This window comes from Camelus bactrianus, chromosome 17 (genome assembly GCF_048773025.1).
Source record: "Camelus bactrianus isolate YW-2024 breed Bactrian camel chromosome 17, ASM4877302v1, whole genome shotgun sequence".
Lineage (NCBI taxonomy): Eukaryota > Metazoa > Chordata > Mammalia > Artiodactyla > Camelidae > Camelus > Camelus bactrianus.
In genome coordinates, this window is record NC_133555.1 from 33120402 (window position 1) to 33141277 (window position 20876).

At 55.8% G+C, this 20876-nt stretch overlaps 2 protein-coding genes across 21 annotated transcripts in view; one reads left to right on the forward strand and one right to left on the reverse strand.

The window, feature by feature from the left end:
- The window catches only part of HEMK1 (HemK methyltransferase 1, mitochondrial release factors N(5)-glutamine), a 38082-nt gene extending 33566 nt beyond the window's left edge, over positions 1-4516 (reverse strand). For 2 of the 13 annotated variants that reach the window (XR_012499996.1, XM_074344815.1), the window contains exons 1-4: positions 4378-4511; positions 2999-3366; positions 2619-2710; positions 2212-2305 (exon numbers count right to left, since the gene is read on the reverse strand). Coding sequence is in view for 10 of the 13 variants with exons in the window: in XM_074344815.1 (XP_074200916.1) it covers positions 2212-2305; positions 2619-2710; positions 2999-3208 (396 nt within the window). In the remaining 3 variants the exon portion in view is untranslated. The other 11 variants (XM_074344806.1, XM_074344814.1, XR_012499995.1 and 8 more) reach the window with 10 other exon arrangements.
- Positions 4433-14595, forward strand: C17H3orf18 (chromosome 17 C3orf18 homolog). 8 transcript variants are annotated; one of them, XM_045505948.2, is made up of 5 exons: positions 4433-4757; positions 7927-8181; positions 11091-11116; positions 11641-11788; positions 12974-14595. In XM_045505948.2, the coding sequence occupies exons 1-5, from the start codon at positions 4584-4586 to the stop codon at positions 13052-13054; spliced, it is 684 nt and encodes a 227-aa protein (XP_045361904.2). In that variant the 5' UTR covers positions 4433-4583; the 3' UTR covers positions 13055-14595. The 8 variants fall into 8 exon arrangements, with proteins under 8 accessions (XP_045361904.2, XP_074200920.1, XP_074200923.1 ...); XM_074344819.1 differs by having other exon boundaries at positions 4562-4757; positions 7931-8181; XM_074344822.1 differs by having other exon boundaries at positions 4652-4757; positions 7795-8181.
- Positions 14596-20876: the final 6281 nt, after the last annotated feature.

Below are 20876 nucleotides of genomic sequence, written 5' to 3' on the forward strand. Positions count from 1 at the left end.
GCCCTCTTGTCTCTCTCTGACACTCCAGACCATGAGGGGATCATCTTGGCTATGGGACCACCTGGGGGTGGATAGGGGTGGAGATCACTCCCAGCAAGTCCAGAAACTCTCTTGCTTGCCTAGTAAAGAGCCTCCTCAGCCTAAAGTAGGTAGGTTCCTCAGGGAGGCTGAAAGCCAGGCTGGTCACAGGCCCAAGGCACCACTTCCAGGTGAACAAGAGAAGAGCACAGTGGGGTGGGGGCAGAGGGGCAGGTGGGAAGAAGGCAGAGAGCAGGCCGCTGTCGGCTCTGCCTGGAGCCACTGCCTCAACAGGACTCCACAGCCCTCAAGAAGTCAGCCCAAGGCCTCAGCAGGACATGAGTGCCATGAGCGCCTTCATTAGGATCACACTCCTGACGGGCAGCCCCAGGAAATTGGCATTGCCTCTCTCAAGCTAATCACAGATAGGGCACAGAGCCTCACCTCACCAAGCTGGGTGACAATGGCTCACACTGCCAAGCCAGGGACTGAGGCACCTTCCCACCCCCAGGGAAAATCCAACTCGTCAGGCCACATGCCACCTACAACTTTGCATTTTAGAATTTTGCACTCATCATCAGAAACCACCCTACAATGGATGGAGAGAATGCAGGCAACTTGGTCCTTCCCCTGCACTCATTCTCCCCACTCCCTGCCACAGGCCACGTCCTCTCAAGTTCCTGGTAAAGCACCCCCCCAATGCGGCTTCACACTGGGGCAAATCTGGCAAGTTCTGAGAAATGTCCGTACAGTGAGGCAAGGATCTAGCCTCCCAACCACAGCCTCCCTCCTCCCCTCAACCCCCTGCAGCAGAGCTGTTCTCCTGGCCCAGACCCACCCAGGAAAGCGGGGCCCCCACATGGGAGCCGGAAGTCCACACCCAACATTCAGTACCCTGAAACACATGGTTGGTGCCAGGTCAGCTCTGAGGGGACTCAAAGGTCATCAGGGTAGCTTCCCTCCCATGCCCTGACCCTTGGCAGCCTCAGGAGAGACTGACTGACCTCCTGGCCAGAGGTCACATGCTTGGGGGAGCCACGGGCTGACCTCCCAAAAACCTGCAGGTTGCAGGCCACATCCTGCTCTGGGTCTCTGCACTCATCCCAGCTCATCCAATCCGAGATGGGGCAGCCCCATGTGAGGTATGGGGCCCTGATCCAGAAGTCAGGATGTCCAAGTGCTGCCCCCATGCTCCCTGCCTTGGCAGCCCTGTGACTTCAGCAAGGTCTCAGATTCCCTACTGTCTCTGCCCTGACACTGGCAGTACGGCGAGGACTTGGCCTCCCAAACACATGATGTACAGGAGCAGGTGGGGTCAGAGGGTTTCTTGGCTGAGGAAGAGAGGCTCGGAAAGTGAGGAGGGGCTCTGGGTCCCTGGCTGGGGCAGGTGGATGAGGCCTGATCTTTCCCAGGAATGTGTGTGCCTTTCTAGAAACATCCCTTCTCAGAAACTGGTGCCCTCTGGCTTGCCCACCAGCCACACCCACATATCCCTCTACCTGCTCTGCTCTCACTGGCTCCCAGCTCTGCCACCTCCAAGGTCAGGAAGAAGCCCAAAAAGGGCCACAGAAAGCATCTCTCCCAGGATCAGGGTGCCTCACCTAGAGATAGCATGCTGGGACCACACACTTTCCAATCCTAGTAATTTGAGAGACACAGGAGATTACCTGACTAGATAGTGGGTGTAAAAGGTAAAAAGATCCCAACAATTCCCTGGTTTGGAGGCCCAACCCTCTCATCATCTGGGCCCAGAGGGGGCAGTGACTACTCGAGGTCACAAAGCTGTACCAGCTTTCCAGATGTCCAGCTGGAGCCCTCTCCACTTTGCCCATGCCTCCCGAGGAAGAAGTGGGCACTTATTTCCCGGGGCTGGGTAGGCCAGGGGCCCACTGGACAGCTCCTGGGGAAATGACAAGAACAGGCTGAGCACTTGGTGGGCAGCACTAACTGGGGCACCCTGAGCCACTGCCAGCCTAGGGACTGGGACAGTAGCTTGGGATATGAGGACAGTCAAGGAGGCCAGCAGGAGACTTCTTTCCTCTTGGCCCCACCTACCCAGCCAGCCAGGAAGGGCACTGCCTCTAAAAGATAGCAGCCATGGGGCCCCAGCGCCCCCTGGAGGAAGTCTGGGACAAGACAGGTGCCTTAAACCCCCTTCATTCCCATCCTGCCCTGTCCTGGAGGCACACTTACCTCTGTTTCCCGCCGAGGGATGAATACTGGGGGCACCATCTTCAGACTGAGCCCCTGAAAGTCCCACTCACCAAGGATGTACTGCACAGGCATCCTGCAGAGGGGGCAGAAGGGTATCATCAATGCCAGAGCCTGGACCAACAGGACTATGTCTGGGTTGAGGGATACTGTGGCCAAAGGTATTGGGTAGAGTCACGTCTCCTGTGCCCAAGAACTCCTAGCCAAGGCCTTCCCTCCCTCCCTTCTTCCTATTTACTACCATGACCCCTCTCTATCACTCCCTCATCCCATCACCTCCTTAGTCCTTGGACTCTTTCTTCCTCCCTGACCATGGACTTGGTGGGGCCGAAGGGAGCTGGACCTTGCTCCCTACACAGAGCCCTCAGGTTTGGCTCATGGGTGCTCACCTTTGCAATCGGTAGCTACTCAGCTCCTGGATATACTGTAACTGCCAAGGTGTCAGGGGCTGGGTCCAAAGTTCTGGCCTCAGGCTCTGAAACTGCCCCACAGAGAATGTGAGTGGCTGGCTCCCCTGATCCAGGTTTCTTTTGTGGACAATGCCAGTGGGTCCAACACTAGCCACCTTGGTCATCCCTGAACCCCTAGTGCCTGGCACCCACTGTAAGTTTCTTGGATGAATGAATAAGTATCTGCCCAAGACACTCCTTCAGAAAAACCCCATCATTCTCAGCTCAGCACTGTCATTGGAGTGAAAAAGCCTAGATGTCTCTTCCCCAGGGTCCTCCCTCCTCCTACTTCCTGTCCTCTTGACAACACTGCACTTAACTGTTTTGGCTCCAAGGACATGAGCCACGATGTACTCACTGGATTCCCGGGCCTCAGGGATACCCCTTTTCTCAAAGACTGCTGTCCAGTGGTTGACCAGCTCTGTGACATTCAACAACCTAGCCAGAGGCAGATGAGGCCGCCATGAGGTGAAGGTGCAGCCCCAAATGCCTCCCCTCCACCCTAGGCCAGACAGGAGGGCCCTCAGCATTCTGCCCCAAGGATCCCTTGAGCACTCCTCAAGGTCCCCAAGTCTTTCTTGTGATGTCAGCTGCTGAGGATGGTGACTGGCCCCAGCTGGGTGTAGATGGAGAAGTCACAGGCTCTGGCTCCTCAACATGGCTCTGGTCCTCAGGTGTGGCTGTCACCCTGGAATAGGGAAGGAGAACCGGGAGAGTAGCTGAGCCTTGTATGACTCACCGCTCTCTGACCTGTTGCCTGAGAAAGGGCATGCTCTTGCTCTGTTACCTCCTTGACTCCATTTTAGCCCCTCACCCATCTATTTGATTCTTCTCATCTTGGCCAGTGATGTTTTCTTCACATCTTTGGCTGAAGTGATCTGAACCCATTGCTCAGTCCCTATTAATAAATGGGCCGGTGTGGATCAGGGCCCAGGCTTGGGGGTTAGACAGATCTACTTAACCCAGCAGGTGTGACTTTGGGAAAGTCATTACTTCTGAGTTTCAGTTTCCTCATCCTTGAAATGGGGAAAATAACACCAGCTCCATGGCAAGCAGTGCATCAGTCAATGAATGTCAAGGACCTAGGAGCCAGCTCAACACAGAGGGACTCAATGTTGCACGCTTTTAACAATACTACTAAGGGGAGGAGACTGCCTTTGCTTGGGAGCTTTGCTTCGGACATTTTGCACGTACTGTCATTGATTTATATGCTGGAAATCCCCTCCCCCACCATTTAACCCATAATTCTAAACATTAGCCAAAAATGCCACCTAAAAACTGACAATTTTTGTTAATTTTATATTTAAGTTATCACAAACAAATTTAACTGAAGATTTTAAATCAGTGGTCTCCTTTCCTTTCACAGAGACCAAGCTTGGTTCAAACTAGCCTTTACTGAACACCTGCTAGGTGGTGCCACATCTTCAGGGACAAGCAGAGAAGAAAAGGAGACTCCGAGAGGAAAGTAACTTGCCCAACGTCACCAACTAGGAACGGTCCCAGGCAAGACCCAAGTCCTTCGCACTCCAGAGACGGCTCTGTCCACCAGAGCGCTGCCTCGAGAGGCCCGAAGTCACGGGTGCAGTTTCCCTCAGTTTCGCACAGTATCGTTGACACAGGCGAGGTCGCCTCTCCCCAGGCCTGTTTTTCCAACTGCACACGGGGAAAGGGGGGTCTCGAGTGTGTTCCTCATACTTGCCTGAAGCGTTACCTCACTCGACTAAAGAAATTGCCGCGGGCTCGTTTCCCGGACGTGCGTGGGCCGCGGTGAGCTCCTTCCGACGCCCCGCTTCCGGGATCGGCGCAGCTGAGCGAGGGCTCGGGCGGATCCCGTCACCCAGCTCCAGGGTTCCTAGAGCCGCTGCGTTCCACCTCGGAAGCCCCAGCGGGCGGGTGAGGGAGGACATGAACGCCATGCCCACTATGCCTGCAGGCCCACGGGTGGGAAAGCGTGTGTTGTGTCTAGGGTTGCTCCCCGAGGGCTCTGAACGGACAGTCTTCCTGAAAGTCACAGCATGGACAGGGCTCCAGCCTGCGGTGGCTTCTCCGAGACGGCGTTTTGGGTACCCGGATGGGGAGGTGTGTAGCCAGCTCAAATCCAGGCGTATCAACAGCCGCCCTGGGTTCGAGAATTGGGGCGCGAGACCCAGCGGCGTGGCCTAACGTAGTCTGTATGTCGAGAGGGCCGCACTGGGGCGGGTCCCACGGTGGGGGGTGGGTACCAATTTGGGGGGAGGGACCCAGCGTCCAGGACTTGAGGTCCAGGTGGTTGGTGACTGGACATCAGGGCCGCTCTTGACCCTTCAGCTCCCGTTTAGGTTTGGAGCAGGGAGCTCGAAACTGGAGGTAGTAGACCATGGTTTGAAGTCTGATTCGTCGGGAGATTTTGTCCAGGTGCAACTCTGTGAGCCTCAGTTGCTCCTTTAAAAGTCATGATAGTGTCCCGCGAAGTGTGGTCTGCTAATGCTACCCCTTTGCCCTCGAATCTATTAACTAAATCACTGTTAACTAAACTACTATTAAACATACGGTTTCTCGGGATCCGTCCCAGACTGGAGGGTCTGTATTTGTTAACAAGCTATTCGGGTGATCCCCATAAGCGTCTTTGAAAACCTGAGGATTATTAGAAGGTATCTGAAGGCTCCTCCCCAGAGATGATTACGCTTTGGATAGAGGGGTGTATGTAGGCTTGCCTGGGTCCAGGTGACCAATATATCACTCCAGTAATAATACCATCCCGCCCCAACTTCTCTAAAGATGCTCCATTTCTGTCCCGGAGTGGGTGTCGTTTATTAAGAGCCCTCATACCAGAGCCCATCTAAGCTGGAAGCTGAGATCCATGGGGACAGAAGCATCTTGCTCTAGGTCACAAAGCTAGTGGTGGGTCGAGCCAGAGTTCGACGCAGGCTCAAAGACTTCCAGTCTAGTGTTCTCCCCAAACCTGCGTCCACCTGCGTTTGGGGAGCGGGAGTCTGTCCTGGAGGAGGTGGAGCTAGGGCTAGCAGGAGGCCGGAGTTCTGGCGCTTACGAAGGGCCTGGCCCCACATCATCCCCGGCGGGACTCCGGCATATGCCGTGAGGGGTGGGGGGTGGTCCCCAAGAACAGCCACCCGGCTCCGGCTCCTGTTGGGGGCAGAGCCAGATCCGAGCGGCAGGCAAGCGGGCCAATGCAGGGCGGTCTCTGGGCCTGACAGCCAATCCGGGGCCGGGGGCGCGGAGCGGCCAGGGAGGAGAGGAGCAGGAGCTTGGAAGACCCGCGAGGCTGCTGGCCTCGACCCCACCCCCACGGTGAGTCCCGGCTCTGCCAGTCCCGGGCCAGGCTGGCAGAGCAGGCGCTCTCGGCTTGCGGGCGGTGCGACGTCGCGGGCCCAGCCCAGGGAGGTCCACCCAGGGAGGGCGGACCTTGTGTCGGATCTGCCGCCCCCCACCCTGGGCCTGGGGGGTTCCCCCCATCCCCGCCCTGGCATCCTGCGGGTCGCCACCACTCCTAGCGTCTTCGGCTGAGCTCGGCGCCCCAGAGAGGATTAAGTAAGTGCTGAGGTCACCACTTTTGTGCAAGAATGGAGGAATCTGAGTCGCGGAGGTGGAGATGGGGATTGGGGCAGGGAGGACTGATGAACCTGGTGGAGAATGGTTTGCCAGTTCTTGGGTTCTTGGAGGTCGTGGTTCCCACCCCTTTCTCCCTGGTTTCCTTCACTTGTCCTTTGGACTGTGAGGCAGTCCCCAGCAGTGATGAGCCCTTTCTCTCGTTTGAAAGGAGGAGTAAACAGAGACCCAGAGCAAATGCTAAGGGTCTGGCCCAAGGTCACATCTGGGGTCAGTGACAGAGCCAAGAAAGAACCTGGGTTTCCTGACGTGCCCAGCGTAGCTGGAGGAAAAGGACAGAGAGGGACAATGAGCCTCTGCCATCACGTATCCCTGTGCCAGCCTTGCCCCTTCCTAAGAGGCCATCGTGGTTGTGTGCACACCTCACACACCCATGCACCTACACAGGGAGGCACCCCACGTATACCCATGAGCTTGCACACTGAGATGTTCGTGCAGCTGTGAGCTGTGCATCCCTCCTCTCCCTAGGCCTGCCCTTCTGCAGTTTGGCTGGGACCTCTTCCCCGCTGCTTGCCTAGGGCCCTTTGGCCTGGGAAGGCCTAAGTCACACCCTGGACTGGGTGCATCTCCCACCCTCTGCTCCCAAGGGAGGAGGGAAGGGGAAGAGAAGGCATTTCAGAGTGGAAGTTCCATCCTTCCCTCTGAAGATATGCTCTCCTTGATTTTCTCCTAGTCCTTGACAGCCCCTAGCTCTAGGGGGTTCAATTACCCCAAGAGCCTACAGAGAAGCCCTGCCAGAGGACCTGACCTTAGCCTCTCTCTCCTTCCTGTCTTCTGGTCTCACCACACCTGTCCCTGCCCCCACTCCAAGTACAGGCTGGACCACACAGCAGGCTGAGTTCAAAGGCTTCTGTGGCTCCCCTTTCGCAACTGGGTTGCCCAGGGGTAGAAGATCTAACATTTATTGGCTGCTTACTGTGGTCGAAGTTTGTGCTGAGCCAAGTCTTTTCTAGGGGCTGGTTCATTCTGACATTTCAGTGACTCTCTGACCCTTTCTGTGTGGGAGATGCTCTTAATATCTCCACCTTAGACTCAGGAAAACTGAGACACTGAGGGATGGGAGTGACTTCTCTAGGGTCAGTTAAGTGGCTGAACTGGTGTTCAAAGACAGGCGTGTCTGACTCTTGGGCAAGTGTTCCCCACTAGGAAAGGAAAAAGCTGCAGAATTTTTTTCTCCAAACAGGAGGTGAGGGATGTGGGGTGCAGAGAGTGAGAGATGGGAACGTGGGGAGTGGGGAGTGACTTTTTCTTTCAAACCTCTCCACTACCTTTCACATCTTCCAAGTGTGATCACTATGATCCTCTTACCCACAAAGAGGGGGCAGGGCTTCATTTCAGTTTCCTAGATCCACAGGGGACCCATGGATATAGAAAACACATGTCTTGATGTCCCCTGAATTTGCCCTTGCCCTCAAACTTCTGTTTCTCCTGTGTCTTAAGAACTTAGGGGACTTCATCTCACCACGGAGTCCCATCCTCAGCCTCATGTTTTTTATTCTTTCCTTTCCAGCACCCAGGGAGGCAGGGAGCTCCCTTTATCCAATGACGTGACCACCTACATGGGTAGTGGGGGCCACAGGCTGGGACACTCCTGATGTCAGAAGTGAGTGGGCAGGTTGACCGACCATAGGCTGTCTCTCAGCCAGGCCCTCTCAGTGTCAGCATGGACTCAAGGATCCCGTCTGCTAGGGGCTGGTTCAGCAGCCGCCCACCCACCTCTGAGCCTGACCTGGAGCCTGCCACAGATGGGCCAGCTTCTGAGACCACCACCCTCAGCCCAGAAGCCACCAGCTTTAATGACACCAGAATCCCTGATGTGACTGGTGGCACAGCCGGCGTGGGCACAATGCTTCTATCTTTTGGGATCATCACAGTGATTGGCCTGGCTGTGGCCATGGTGAGAGCTGGGGCAGGCTGGTTCTGGCCCAGATGGCCTTCAGTTGGCAGAGGGTGGTCAGTGTTTAGATTTTAGAGAATCTAATCAGAACATAGTTGTCTGTTAGTGATAGTCCAATCTTCCCCTTCTGTGGGGATTTGCTTATTGGAGTCCAGAGACCAGAGAGGCTGCCTCCAATTGGAAGAACTGGAGAAGGTTCTGAGGGATATATATGGTGTTCTGAGCTGGGTCATGAAGGAGGGTGTTCCAGGTGGAGGGAGGGTCCTGATGGGCAAAAGTTTGGATGTAGGCAGAAGGTTCTGTGAGCAGCAAGCCAGACAGTGAGGCAAGTGAGTGTGGGGGTGGAATAAAAGTAGAGGCCAGAGGGCGATTGGGATAGATTGTGGGCTGTGGAGTCCAGATGGGAAGCTCCAGGCATGGCAGGCTGCTGGCAGTGTTCATTCATTCGTTTACTTGGCAATCATTTACTAAGCACTTGCCCTGGGTGAAACCTCCGGGACCCCAGGGACTAGGGGGGCAAGGTCCTGCTCTGTGGTTCTTACAAGGAGTGGGAGATAGATAAAACCAGGGATGCCAAGGAAAGCCCATAGGGACTGGGTTGGGGAATTGGGGGGGGTGCTTCCTAGGCTGAGTGGTCTGGGACAGCTGAGGGGGCAACATTAAAGCTAATTCTTCACAGTGGAGGCCTGGCCCCAGTGTCATGAGAAGGGCAGAGTTGGGCAGACTAGGACAGAGGTGAGCTGGGGTGAGGTCTGTGGATGTCCCTGAGAGTGGATGTGATGCTCCCAGATCTGGAATCTGCCTCTGAAGATATGGGCTCTCCCCTTAAGATGATACCTGGACATTCAGAATGTCACTGAGGGACCACTGGAGATTGTGTAGGCTGAGACCAGGGAGGGTGGAAGTGCACCTGTGGTGCACCTACATTCTGCCCGCTGCCCCTCACAGGCTGACGGCTGGCCTTAGGCTCAGGGGCATGTTTCTCTGATAAACAGGGCAATGGATGGTCCATCCATGGCCTGGCTGGAGCTGCTGATAAACCAGGGTCACCATACGGTGATCCCTGCAGGCTCCGGATCGCTGCCAGGGAATAACTGCTGGCCAGCAGGCAGAGCCGGGATGCAACACACGGAGTGAAGTGGGGGACTGGGCAGTCTCCTGGGGCAGGGACAAGGCACAGCACCAGTGTTTGGCACCCATGTGGTGGTTAAGCAGGCAGAGACACCCTAACCTCAGAGGCAAAGAAGGGTCTCAAATCTGCCCTTGTCACTCTTGGCCAAAGATTTTGTCCCAGGAACTTGGGAAGACTTCCTTACTCTTCATCCTGGAGTAACATTCAGAGGGCCACGATGGATGGCCTTATCACCAAAATCAGAGCAGCAGGGAGATTATGGGGCAAAGGCAGTGGAGGGTAGGCAACAGCCTCTGGGCACTGTAGGACAGGTCCAGAGATGTTCCTTGAGTACTGCTTCCTCTCCCCTCATGCCAATCCTGAGCCACGAGGAGGAGTCACTCAAGGAGCCAGGAGGAGGAGTAAATCAGTGCCAAGCTTTATGCCTCACACATAGGTGGAACAGTCAGGGAGGGCTTCCTGGAGGAGGTGGGGCTACAGCTGGACAGTGAGGGGTGGGGAAGATTTGAAAAGGAAGGCATGTGGGGTGGATGTTAGTAGTTGGGGCAGAGGGAGCAGCAAAGCTAAGGTGTGTAGACTGGATAAATGTTCTGGCCTCTCTTGAAGGTCCTTCTGCATCACTGGGCTGCAAGGCAGGGAGGAAAGGTTGGGGCAGGGCTGAGGGGGAGGGAGTACAGGGTGCTGGGGCTGCAGCCGCTGGTTCAGGGCAGGCAGGGGCTGGGCCAGAAACCTGGAGCTCCTGTTGCATCCCATCCGCAGGAGAGCAAGAGGCACGCCCACATGTGATGTCCTGGAGCGGGTGGGGGAGCAGGAGGCACCTCGGTTTCTTTCACCTTTGGGGTCCCTCAGGAGTGAGCGGCAGGAGGAGCTGTGGGCCAGCCAGGAAACAAACCAGATTCAAGCTGTGAATGGGCCACAAAGAGTGGGGGTTTGGGACAGAGTCTAGGGACATAGCTTTTCCCCAGTCAGAGGTGGTCATGCTACTGGTAGTCAAAAACCACCAGTTTAGGGATGAGCATGGTGGCAGAGGTCCCTGGAGTCCCTGCTCAGGTGGTCACCGTGATTAACCCCCTGCCTCCCTCCCCTTAGTGCTTTGTACCAGGATTTCCTGCTCCAGCCTGGAGCTCTTGGGTCTTGGATGTTTTCTCAGGCTGCCTAGGCCTTATCTTCAAGTCTGTACAATGGGGGCTTAGGACTTAGGGGCCTTTCTAGGTTCCTCCAGCATCAGGATTCTGAAGTTTGGTCTGGGCTGGTGTCCAGAGGCTCAGGCCTGCCTCCTCGGCCCCTGTCCACTGAGGGCCATCAGCCTCCCATGAAAATCCCAGGAACTGGGCCCACAGCCTTGCCTTGCAGAGTCTGGCCACTGCCTGGCCCCTGTTCTTTTTGGCCATACATGAGGAAGAAATTTGGGCCTGGGGACAGTTGAGAAGAGGGGGTGTGCTGAAGTATCCCTTTACCCCCACTTCATCCCCGAGGAGTCCGAGGCACGCAGTGAGTGGCTGGAGCCACAGTCAGTATTAGTGAGCCAGGCCTGACTGTGTGCTCTTCCCGGGCTGGAACGCTGCCCGCATCTGAGTCCAGGCACTGTTGGCATCTAATAAACATCAAATGGAAGTGTGAATGTGGGGTTTATGTGTCTCTGGGATGGGGTCCCTGAGGACATGGGGACCTAGAGATGTCCCATTCATCAGCCTCAGCATGTCCCCGGTCCCGAGGGACTGCTGGGTTAACCAGGGCCTCCTTTCCTGGCCATTTGATGCTGCCTCTTCTCTTGCAGGTTTTGTACATCAGGAAGAAGAAGAGGTAACTCCCCAGGTGCCATCTAAGACTCCAGTCCACGGGCAATGCTGGGCTGGACTCCAGGGGACGCGGGTGGGAAAGGAGAGTCCTCCCATCATGAGGGCCCCTCTGTTGTCAGGGAGTCAGTGCCTCTTCTGCCCACTTGGGGTTGGGAGTGATCTCTTTCCCTCGGGGAGGGCTGAGCCACCCTTGACCTGCTGCCTTGACTACCCTTTCCCCACCCAAGCCCCTCAGGAGCTGTGGACCCCACAAGGCCGTGGCCTAGGCATCCCCACGGCCCCTACAAATGATAACTCTGTGGCCCATGGCCCCACCTGGTTCCAGGAGTGGGTGACTATCCCTCCCAGGCCACCCATCTGAGGGGTAGAACCAGCACAATAGGGGCAAAAATGTCTTTCATTCAATCCCAAGGGAAATCCTCGGGTCCTAAATGTAGTGGTGTCAGCTGGTCAGCAGGCAGGGGCTGGGGGGCTGGTAGGAGGGGACGGGCCTGCCCTGCCCCCAACAGCCTCTGCCCCCACCCCTAGGCTGGAGAAGCTACGACACCAGCTCATGCCTATGTACAATTTCGACCCCACGGAGGAGCAAGATGAACTGGAGCAAGAGCTGCTGGAGCACGGGCGGGATGCTGCCTCCGTGCAGGCCGCTGCCGCTGTGCAGGTCGTGCAGGGCAAGGTGGGCACCGAGCAGGCTCCCCAACCCAGCCCGCAGGCTGTTCATGGCTCTTCTGCCCCCACCCTCCCTCCTTTCTCATGCAGCTTTCTAGCACCTGCCATGTGGTCAGGTGGCAGGTGTTGGGTATAGGGATTTAGCCAGGCTTGTTTAGAAACTGGTAGAATTGCTCTGTGGCCACCACAGGCTGACTGCATAAGGCTAGACTGGGGCAGTTCTGGGATCCAGCGTGGCTCTGCCACTGATAGCCTAGTGATCTTCAAAGCCCCATTGGCTTCTTTGAGCCTCATTTTCTCATTTACAAATGAAAATCCTGATTCTTGCCCCTGGTACGCCCCCTCAAACTAGGGGGAAAGCAGGAGAGGACTGATGGGAGAGACTGTTGGGGGGCTTAGACCCTGGGTTCCTCTGCTTGCTGAGATCCCAGTCCTGAGTGTGTTGTGATTGGGGTCAGACTCTGGGGCAGTGGCACCTCTGAGTAGACTGGTGGGTTCCTAGTAACTGGCAGACCCCCGTCAGGTGGAGCCCCCAGACAGATTCACCTCCCACGTCCAAAGGGTCAGGTACCTGTGCTGTTATCTTGCCAGAGTCACTGAGCTGCCTGGCCACTTGTCACCAGTCCCTGAAATCCTCAGGGGCCAGAGCACCATGAGGAGGCTTGGTCTCCCCCGACCCATGATGCCCTTTGCATCCTTCCTAGCCTTGACCCCACAGAGGCAGAATTGGGCTGGGAGTCCGGAGATCCCTTGGTTTTTCTACCAGTCCTGTGTCATCCAGATTAGGATACATTCCCTGCTTGGGATGGTCAGGAAATTGGGCTGAGAACCTCGGTCCACCCAGAACGTGGGCCTACTGACCATTTGACAGCTGTCTCCTGTGCACTTCCCTTGTGCCAGCCCCTGTGCTGGGGCTTTGGGGCTTGAGGTACAGAGGTGAGCCCCTCCATGGCCCTGGGCCCACAGGGTAAGCGCTGCAGCAGGCTGAGGCTGCTGCACAGGCTAGAGATGGCTATCGGGGAGGAGTTACCTGAGCCAGGTCCAATTTCATAGCTGAGCTTGTGAGAGGGCATTCCAGGCAAAAGACATAGCTTTCCAAGCCTGGTCCATCCACCAGAAGGTGGAGGTGCCTGGGCCAGAGAGTGCATGGCCTTGGTCAAGGTCCCTGATGTCCCTGACTATCTCTCTGCAGACCACTCTCCCTTCTCAGGGCCCGATGCAGAGGCCCAGCCGGCTGGTGTTCACCGACGTAGCCAACGCCATCCACGCGTGAGTGGCCTGGACCTCTGATGAAGACACCTGCCACAGTGCCCACAGAGCTGCCTACTCCGAGATCATTAAGACCTACTCTCAGGACCTGCCCTGCCAAGGCCCCAGCTGTTTCGAGGACCCACCTGCTAACTTTCCATGCTCCAAGAGAGGCCCCTGGCCAGGTTGGGCCTATGGCCACTGATGTCCTCTGATCTGAGGGGCCTGGCATGGAGAGCATCCCTCATGTCAGGGAGGTGAAGAGCCATTGCTGGCTGCCTTGTTCCCTTTCCAGACCCCTCACATCAGAGTCTGTTCCTCTAATGTGGAGGAAATGGAGGAGACATGGGTTGGGAATGGGAAGGGAAAGAGAGTCGGGGGTTTCCCTTCTGTCAAGGCAAGACCTGTCTTTGCAATCTGGAGCCTCCTCTGGGGTGGGGAGAGGCAACCAGCCAGGTCTTGGGGACGGTATGGTGGCACCCTGGGAGAGGCTCAGGGATAGAGCTGAATGCCCAGCGGGCAAGGATGCCAGGAGGAGGGCTGCTCCTATGCAGGGTCCATCCATGTTACAGAGGGGCCATGAGGTCTTCCAGACACCCCTCCCTGGCAGCCAGCTATTGGCTGGGCCCAAGCTAGGATGGGAGCTGAGGGGGGGGGAGGTTGGGGAGCAGGTGTGGAGGGATGCCATGCCAGACCTGCTGGGAGGCCTCATAGATGTGTGCAGATGTGCCCACATGTGGATTTGCACCTGTCTCAGCACAGGGGCCAGGATGGAGACCTCTGCATAGCTCCACACTCCAAGCTGACCCCTACACCATGGTGTGTAGAAGAGCACTGAGTAGGCCACCTTGTCTGCCTTCAGTGTTCAGGGACAGAAGGGAGAGGAAAGCAAAGGCGAGGGTCCACTGCCCACTGCATCTCCTCACTGGGCTCTAAATGCCAGGTAACCTGCTTCTGAAATGGTTCCCTGTCTTGGTTATGTTGGTGATCTGGGGTTGGGGGAGAGGCTATTGGTCTAAGGGCAGTGGCCGCAGGCTGCGGGCTAGCAGGGGGAATTCTGACTGCCTGAAACCTGGTGGGGATACAGACCTAGGAGACCTAGTCTGTTTTTTGAGCACACAGCCCACCTACCCATTGTCCGCCCACCCCAGGCCCCTCAGGAATTCTACCATTCTGAGGCATCTGGACAAGGCCGTAGGCCAAGCCAGACCCCAGGCACTGAGCACTTTTTCTCCACTGGGCACGCATGCGCACATGAGCATGCACAGCCGCATGCCCCCAGGCCCAGCCTTGCCGCCCTCGCTGTCCTCTGCTGGTTGGAGGGGACACGAGGGTGGCATGTACAAAACTTCTGCTGGGCAAATACCACGTGTCAGGATGTGAGGGCCGAGGAGGCCTGCGTGGGGAAGGTTCTGGATTGATTCCTCCTCTAGATGCTATAAATACGTTAGCACTTGAGCCAACTGGAGGGCCGTGGGTAATTTAGGATGCACAGAAGCTGTAATTTAACTCACAGTATCTCCATGTAAGAGCATTAAAGATGTAATTAAGATGTTTACACAAAAAGAGTGTGAGCTTGTGACACTCCGAGTGTGAAACCCCAGGAGGGGCAGGATGGGTGAGGAGCTGTGGGGGACCTAGGTGTGGCCGCTTGGATTCCAGCTATGAGGTGGGAGCCGAGTTGGCTTTCTTGTTCATTTGGGTGAAACACCTCTGGTCCTGAGTTCAAGGCTGCTCTGGGGCCTCATGCCTCAACTGTGGAATGGAGTCACATGCCTGCCATCCGCTTGGGTGGAGAGGCCAAGTGGACAGGACCTGTGGGACCAGAGGTGGGAGGGGGCTGGAGCCCCAAGGTGCAGGGGAGGTATGGTGCCTCTGGACCCATAGGAGCTGGGTCTGAAACAATAGGGGAAAAATGGTCTTTCCCAGAGTACAAGGGTGCAGGGGGTGGGTGGGGGTGTGAAGCCACCTGCATGGTTCAAAAGGGTCTGGGGGAGAATGACACCAGGGTGACCAACTGTCCTAGTTTTCTCAGGGCCGCACAATTTTAGCATTGAAAATCCCACAAACCAGGACCCTAAGTGACATGCAGACCCTCTGCTAGAGAGCTGAGCCTTCAGGCTAGTTAAGTGAAAACAAGGAAGAGGTGAGCTCCCAGGGCTGGGCTGGAGGTGGGAGCTTCAGAACAGGGCCTTGGGTAAAGGGCGAGGGCGCCAAGCACCCCATGGGCCTCCCACACTGGGGTCAGACAGCTGGGTCTTTCCGTGACCAACCCCGGCCTTGGGGAGGTGTCCCCTTTCCTCAGCACACTGGCAGGACTCCTGAGGGCAAGAGGAGACAGGATGTATAGGCTTTGCACCCGCATCCTGTTGGAGAGCCCTTCAGCCAAAGAATGTGGAGCTGCAGAAGACCTGATGTCTGGGAGACCCTAAAAACGGTCTACAGAGTAAGGCTGGCACGGAGAACAGGGCCTGGGGCGGGGGCTCCAGGAGGACCCCTGTCCCCATTCTCTCCCACTGCCTGCCCTAGACCCCTTTCCTGGTGGGTGGGCTTGGCTAGGTGATGGACAAATGGTGGCTTTCTGTGGGTGACGGGAGCTGCCACCTCATCCCTTGTCCCCTCGCAGTCACCTCTTCCCTTCCACCCACCTTCTGTTTTCTAGCTCTTTCCCAGTCCTGGAGGAAACCCAGATTTCCCGAAGGTTCCCAGGTCTTCCACAGAGTATGAGATCAATAAACATCGGGGTAAGAGTTTCCAGGCGACATGTCCTCCCTGTGACCTTGGGCCTGGTGGGTTGATCAGAACTCTCCTCACTGCCCTCAGCCAGGCAGAAGGGGTGAGATGGTGTTGCCTGCCTGCCGTTGCTGCTCTTGACTGTTACAAGAGGGCCCTTGGGAGCTGCCCCCAGCCCCACACATCAGTACATGAAACCCCACCTCATGAGTAGCGACCAGGGCTTCAGGCAGAAGCTGCAGCGGTTTGCAGGGTGGTATCAGGGTGGACGTAGATGGGTGCCTTTGGAGGAGCCATCTTGTTTAATCAAGTGAGGTGTCACCTTCAAGCCAAAGTGAATACAATAATCCCATTGCCTGACTGCAGGCAGATGCCAGGGATGCGTTCAGAATGTAAAGGAAAGTTCTTGTGGAGGTGAGCCCAGAAACTCCGGTGGAGTAGTCTGACCTTGCAATGGATTCTTTCCAGAAACATCACCGAGCCTCACTGGGGGCCCAGCACCAGCCCGGTCTCTGCATTGCCATTTGAGATGGGAAGAGATAGATGTCAAATAGGAAGAAGGGATGAGTGTGTGTGTGTTATGTGTGTACACACAGTCTGTACGTCCATATCTTTATATCTACATCTCTATGAAAAAGAAGGCAGGGAGAGGATCTGAGTGTGCCTGGGGGGTGTTCAGATGCTGAGAGCAGACATCTCCACCCTATCCTGTCCAGCTGTCCCTGTAGCAGGCCTTAGCATGAGGACAGCAATACTGCCTGCCCCTACCAGGGTGGCTCAAGGTGCTCTAAGCCCCCAACTCCCTTTAACCTGACAGGAGGTTGGGCATGTCCTGAGACCCCGTATGCATAGCCATCTCAGGGGAAAGGGCCACAGATTCAGTCCAGCTTTCCTAGGCCAGGACTAGGACCTGGTCACCTCTGAGGCTCCATGGCAGCCTGAATCTCAGCCCCATATCCTCCAGGTGTGCCTGTGTGGGATGGTGTGGGAGGCCATGGCCTTGTCTGCACTGCTCTGTTCCCCTGATACGTGGCCACTGGGTGCTGGCACCTCCCACCTGGATCTGCCAACACCCCACAGATCACTCTCAAGGGGCACCCAGTTTCCCCAACTCTCACATCACTGGTCCAGCTCCTGCCTTCCTGGATGTCAGCATGGATGGATATGCCCACCTCCTGGGGGCCTCCCCAATGTTTCCAGTGACAGCCAGGCTGAGGCCCATCCAGTGCCCTCAGCTCCTCCTACCTGGCTGCCTCTGGGGTCCAGCCTGGGAGAATGTAGAAGGGACAATAGTAGATGTCCCAGCCCTTGTGGCTGACAGGCCTCCTGTCCTCTGGTCAAACAGGAGAAGAGGGGGTGTTTATCCCTGCCATTCCCGCCTGCCCAGCCCTAGTGTACTTCTGTTGGAGGCGTGGAGGCCTGGGTTTGGGGGGGGTAGTCAGGTATACTTCCTGCGGTGCAGCAAGAGATAAAGGGGCACGGGTAATAACAATGCCAATACTAATAACATAATAATAATAACTATGCATGGTTTATTGAGCTCCTGCCACGTGCCAGATATAGTGGACCATCTCATGGAGAGAGGGCCAGGTCAGTCGGCTGACGTGAACCCAACACAATCTCACTTAATTGCCAGTGCCCTTCTTGCAGGGTATCCGGTCACCCATTGTACAGAGGAAGAGATCCAGCACCCAGGGACTGGCTCTTCCTCTACACCGTTCGAGAAGGGAATCTCAGACAATCCTAGAAATAGGAAGGTGCTGGGGCCTGATGGGGCACCCAGCAGGCACTGCCCACTTGGCTCTCCAGTCAGCCTTCCAGCCTCGGATGCCCTCCTGTGCTGCCACCTGCTGGCATGTATAGGCACTGCAGATGCCTTCCTGCCCCATCCTCAGCCCAGTCGCCTGTCTGGTGGCCCTGAATTCTCCTCTGGCCCCATCCTTGGATCCCTCCTGCACTCAACCTCTCCCCTACGTGGTGTGGAGAGCAGCCCTCACACTGCAGGTCCTGACGTGGGGACTTATCTGGCTGGGCCAGGACTAGGCTGAGGTGAATGGGAGCCTAGGGTTTAAAATGTCAGAAGCCCTCACTCAGGTGCTGGCACTACACTTGCACCAACCTGAACATGAATGCCTCCTCAAATCTGTGCCCTGGGTGCCTCACTCACCTCATCCTAGCCCCAGCCCTGCTACTTAGGTCCAGGAGGCAGATATAGAACCACTGCCCCACCCCTGCTCCCCTGCCAGCAGGCTGGAGGCCCCAGAAAGCCAAGTAATGGGAGTGTGGGCCCCTCCCTGGCAGAGATCGCCAAGACGCTCTTCACCCCGAGGAGGCTGAGAACAGATTATGAGCGACTTAAGGAACTTAGCAGCAATTCAATAACAGGTCAATAAGGTGACACTCTGAAGCCCCTAATGGAGGAGGGCAGAATTCCTGCCATAAATCCCTGCAGGTGGGTCAGCCCCGGAGTCTGTGTGTGAACCTGCCAGGACACTGGCAGGCAGAAGCAAGGCCCGTTTAACTCCTCCCAGGAACCCCACAGCCTGGGTACCACTTGTGCCCTCGTATTATACGTGGGGGAACTGGGCACAGAGCACTAGGGTTACTTAGCATGCAGCAGGGCCTGGATTTGACCCCAGCTGAGCTAACCCCAGAGCTCACATCCAAGACTACCAAAGAAGGAATGTTCTCTGAAGACAGAGCTGTCCCTTCCCTCACCACTCACTATTCTCTTCAGTCCTTCCGAACTCCTCCAAACCAGGCCCCAGCTGGACTCTGGGGCTGAGGGGCACCCACAGGGGGCTGGCCTTGGAAGAGTCCCACCCAGCATGAGAGTCAAACAACAATGCTGACAGCAACAATTCACCCCTCACTAGGAGGTGACAAGAGGCACAGGCAAAGTGACAAGGGAATTCAGAGGAAGAAACACCCCTTCTGAGTAGGGATAAGGCAAGGCTTTCATGGTGCTGGGCCTTGTGCTGGGTTTGGACACAAGTTGAGGGGGGACGTTTCAGGCTGGGCAGGGACAAGTTTTAGGAGACGATGGACTTCCTCACAGCCATGACACAAGTGATGGAGATCTCACCAGATGACCCCTACAAACATGGGGCACCTACATTACGCTGGGCCAACCCTATGTGCCATAAGCATTGTCTCTTACTGAGTACCCTTGTCTTCCACGCTGGTGCTGGTGGGGAAGTGGGTCTATCAGACAGCTCTGCGAGGATCACCAGGCCAAGGGTGCTGCTGAATGACTCCTCCAGAAAGACCACACCCTTCTCCACTATGCCAAAGGGACCCAGGAGGCCTGTTTCCATCCCCAAGGGTAACCTCCCCAAGCCTCAGTGGTGAGTGGACCAATTTCCCTTGGCAAGGGTATTCTGGGGCTCTTTCCAATGTGACCACCAGGTGGCGGTGCAGGCCTAGATCATGAGCTCAGCATGTGGGGCCAATATTGGGGCGCTCTGAGTGAAATTTGGCCCTGAGGCTTTTTTCAGCAGTCTGGGTGGCTGGTGCACTGAAGCTGTTTGCTTCCTCCCTGCCAGAAGCAGGCTGGACTGTGGCTGGGTCAAGAAGACTTCACATGTCTGTGTCTTGAGACTCCAGAACGGAGCCAGATACCTAACAGGTGCTCAGGGCTATTCATTGAATGGAGGATTGATAAGTGGTCCTTCCCTCATGAGAATTAAATGAGACTTAATATATGAAAGCACGTGGAGTCTTCAATAAACGTATGTGCTTACTTGAACTTTTATTATGGAGGATGGGTCTTCCCAGAACAATCCCCAAAGATCTCCTCCATGCATATTTTGGAAGGTCTAGGCTGCGGGCCCTGACTTGGTATCTAGTCACTTCTCCCAGCAGGGGATAAAGGCTGAACCCAAGGATTCACCAGTCAACAGAGCAGCCCTTGTGGGCATTTGGAGACAGGAGGGGTCTGTGCCAAACACCGAGGGTTGTTCAGGGACTGCCTCTCCCCTCAGCTTCAGCAGGCAGCTTCCATAGGGAGGGAAGAATGCCAACCTTCTTGTCCCCAGGAGACAGGGCAGGCCTGCTGGCAGGTTCAGCTGGCTGGAGGATGGGCATTCCCTTTGGTGGTCATGAGCTAAGCTCACAATATCTGCAGATCACTCCCTCCTGCAACTTTCCCACTGCCACTTGTGCCTGCCCTGGGACTTCCACTGTCAATGCCGTCTTTACCTCAGATCTTAGCTCCTTTCAGTGCCTACAAGGGCATTGCATAGAAAGATGATAAAGGAGACTTGTCTCCCCTCCCCCACTGTGAAGACTTCTTTCCAGATGAGATCAATTAACTGTCCCACCTGTAGCCAGTTTTGAAGCTAGCTCTGTGGAATCCATGGCCTCGCTCTGAATGGGTGTGGTTCATGCCTGCATCCCATGTGGCAGTCCCACTTCTCGCTCTGGGCTGGGGATGGCAGGAACTGAAAGCAAGGAACAGGCAGCTCCCACAAAGTGGTAAGTGTCCACATGCAGCCTGACTGAGAAGCCAGCAGTGTGACTGACCGCACACCACCATCAAAACCGGGTGTAACTCATGGACAGTCAGCCTCCCACTGTGGGTGCACATGCCACACACACCAGAGACCTCTGCACAAAGACCCTGGGACAACTAGACTCAGCCAAATGCTCTTTGCTCCATGAACCAGCTGGCCTGAATCTCAACTAATCCGCTAGTGACTACAGGTAAGGCCCTAAATTTCTTGACTCAGTTTCCTCCTCTGTAAAGTGTAAGACAGGCCCTCTCTCTTAGAGCCAGAAAGGAATAATAAAATAAAAAGAAAAAAACAGACACAATGCAACAGCAGATCCAGACCTATTTTTGGAAACTTGCAGAGAGATCTCCAGTTATACTGGAGCCCACACTCTGCATGCAGACTTTAGGGAAGACCCACAAAAACAGGTTCCCATTCAGACTGGGGCCTACTTTCTAACTCCCAGACTTGGTTATTTATCCCCATGGGTAGGAGCTTATTGGTGGGTTCTTATGCAAATGAGGGGTACTGCGAAGTTTTGATTGGTGGATATACTGAAAGTGAAAGGGGCATGTCTGAAAAGAGAGGGCCAGGGATGAACTTTCTGCCAGTAGTCCTCAC

Coding starts and splice junctions, on each gene's coding strand:
- C17H3orf18 (XM_045505948.2), top strand. CDS start 4,584: ATGAACGCCATGCCCACTATGCCTGCAGGCCCACGGGTGGGAAAGCGT. Junction 4,758..7,926: donor TTGGGTACCCGGATGGGGAG/GTGTGTAGCCAG, acceptor GCTGTCTCTCAG/CCAGGCCCTCTCAGTGTCAG. Junction 11,789..12,973: donor TGCAGGTCGTGCAGGGCAAG/GTGGGCACCGAG, acceptor ATCTCTCTGCAG/ACCACTCTCCCTTCTCAGGG.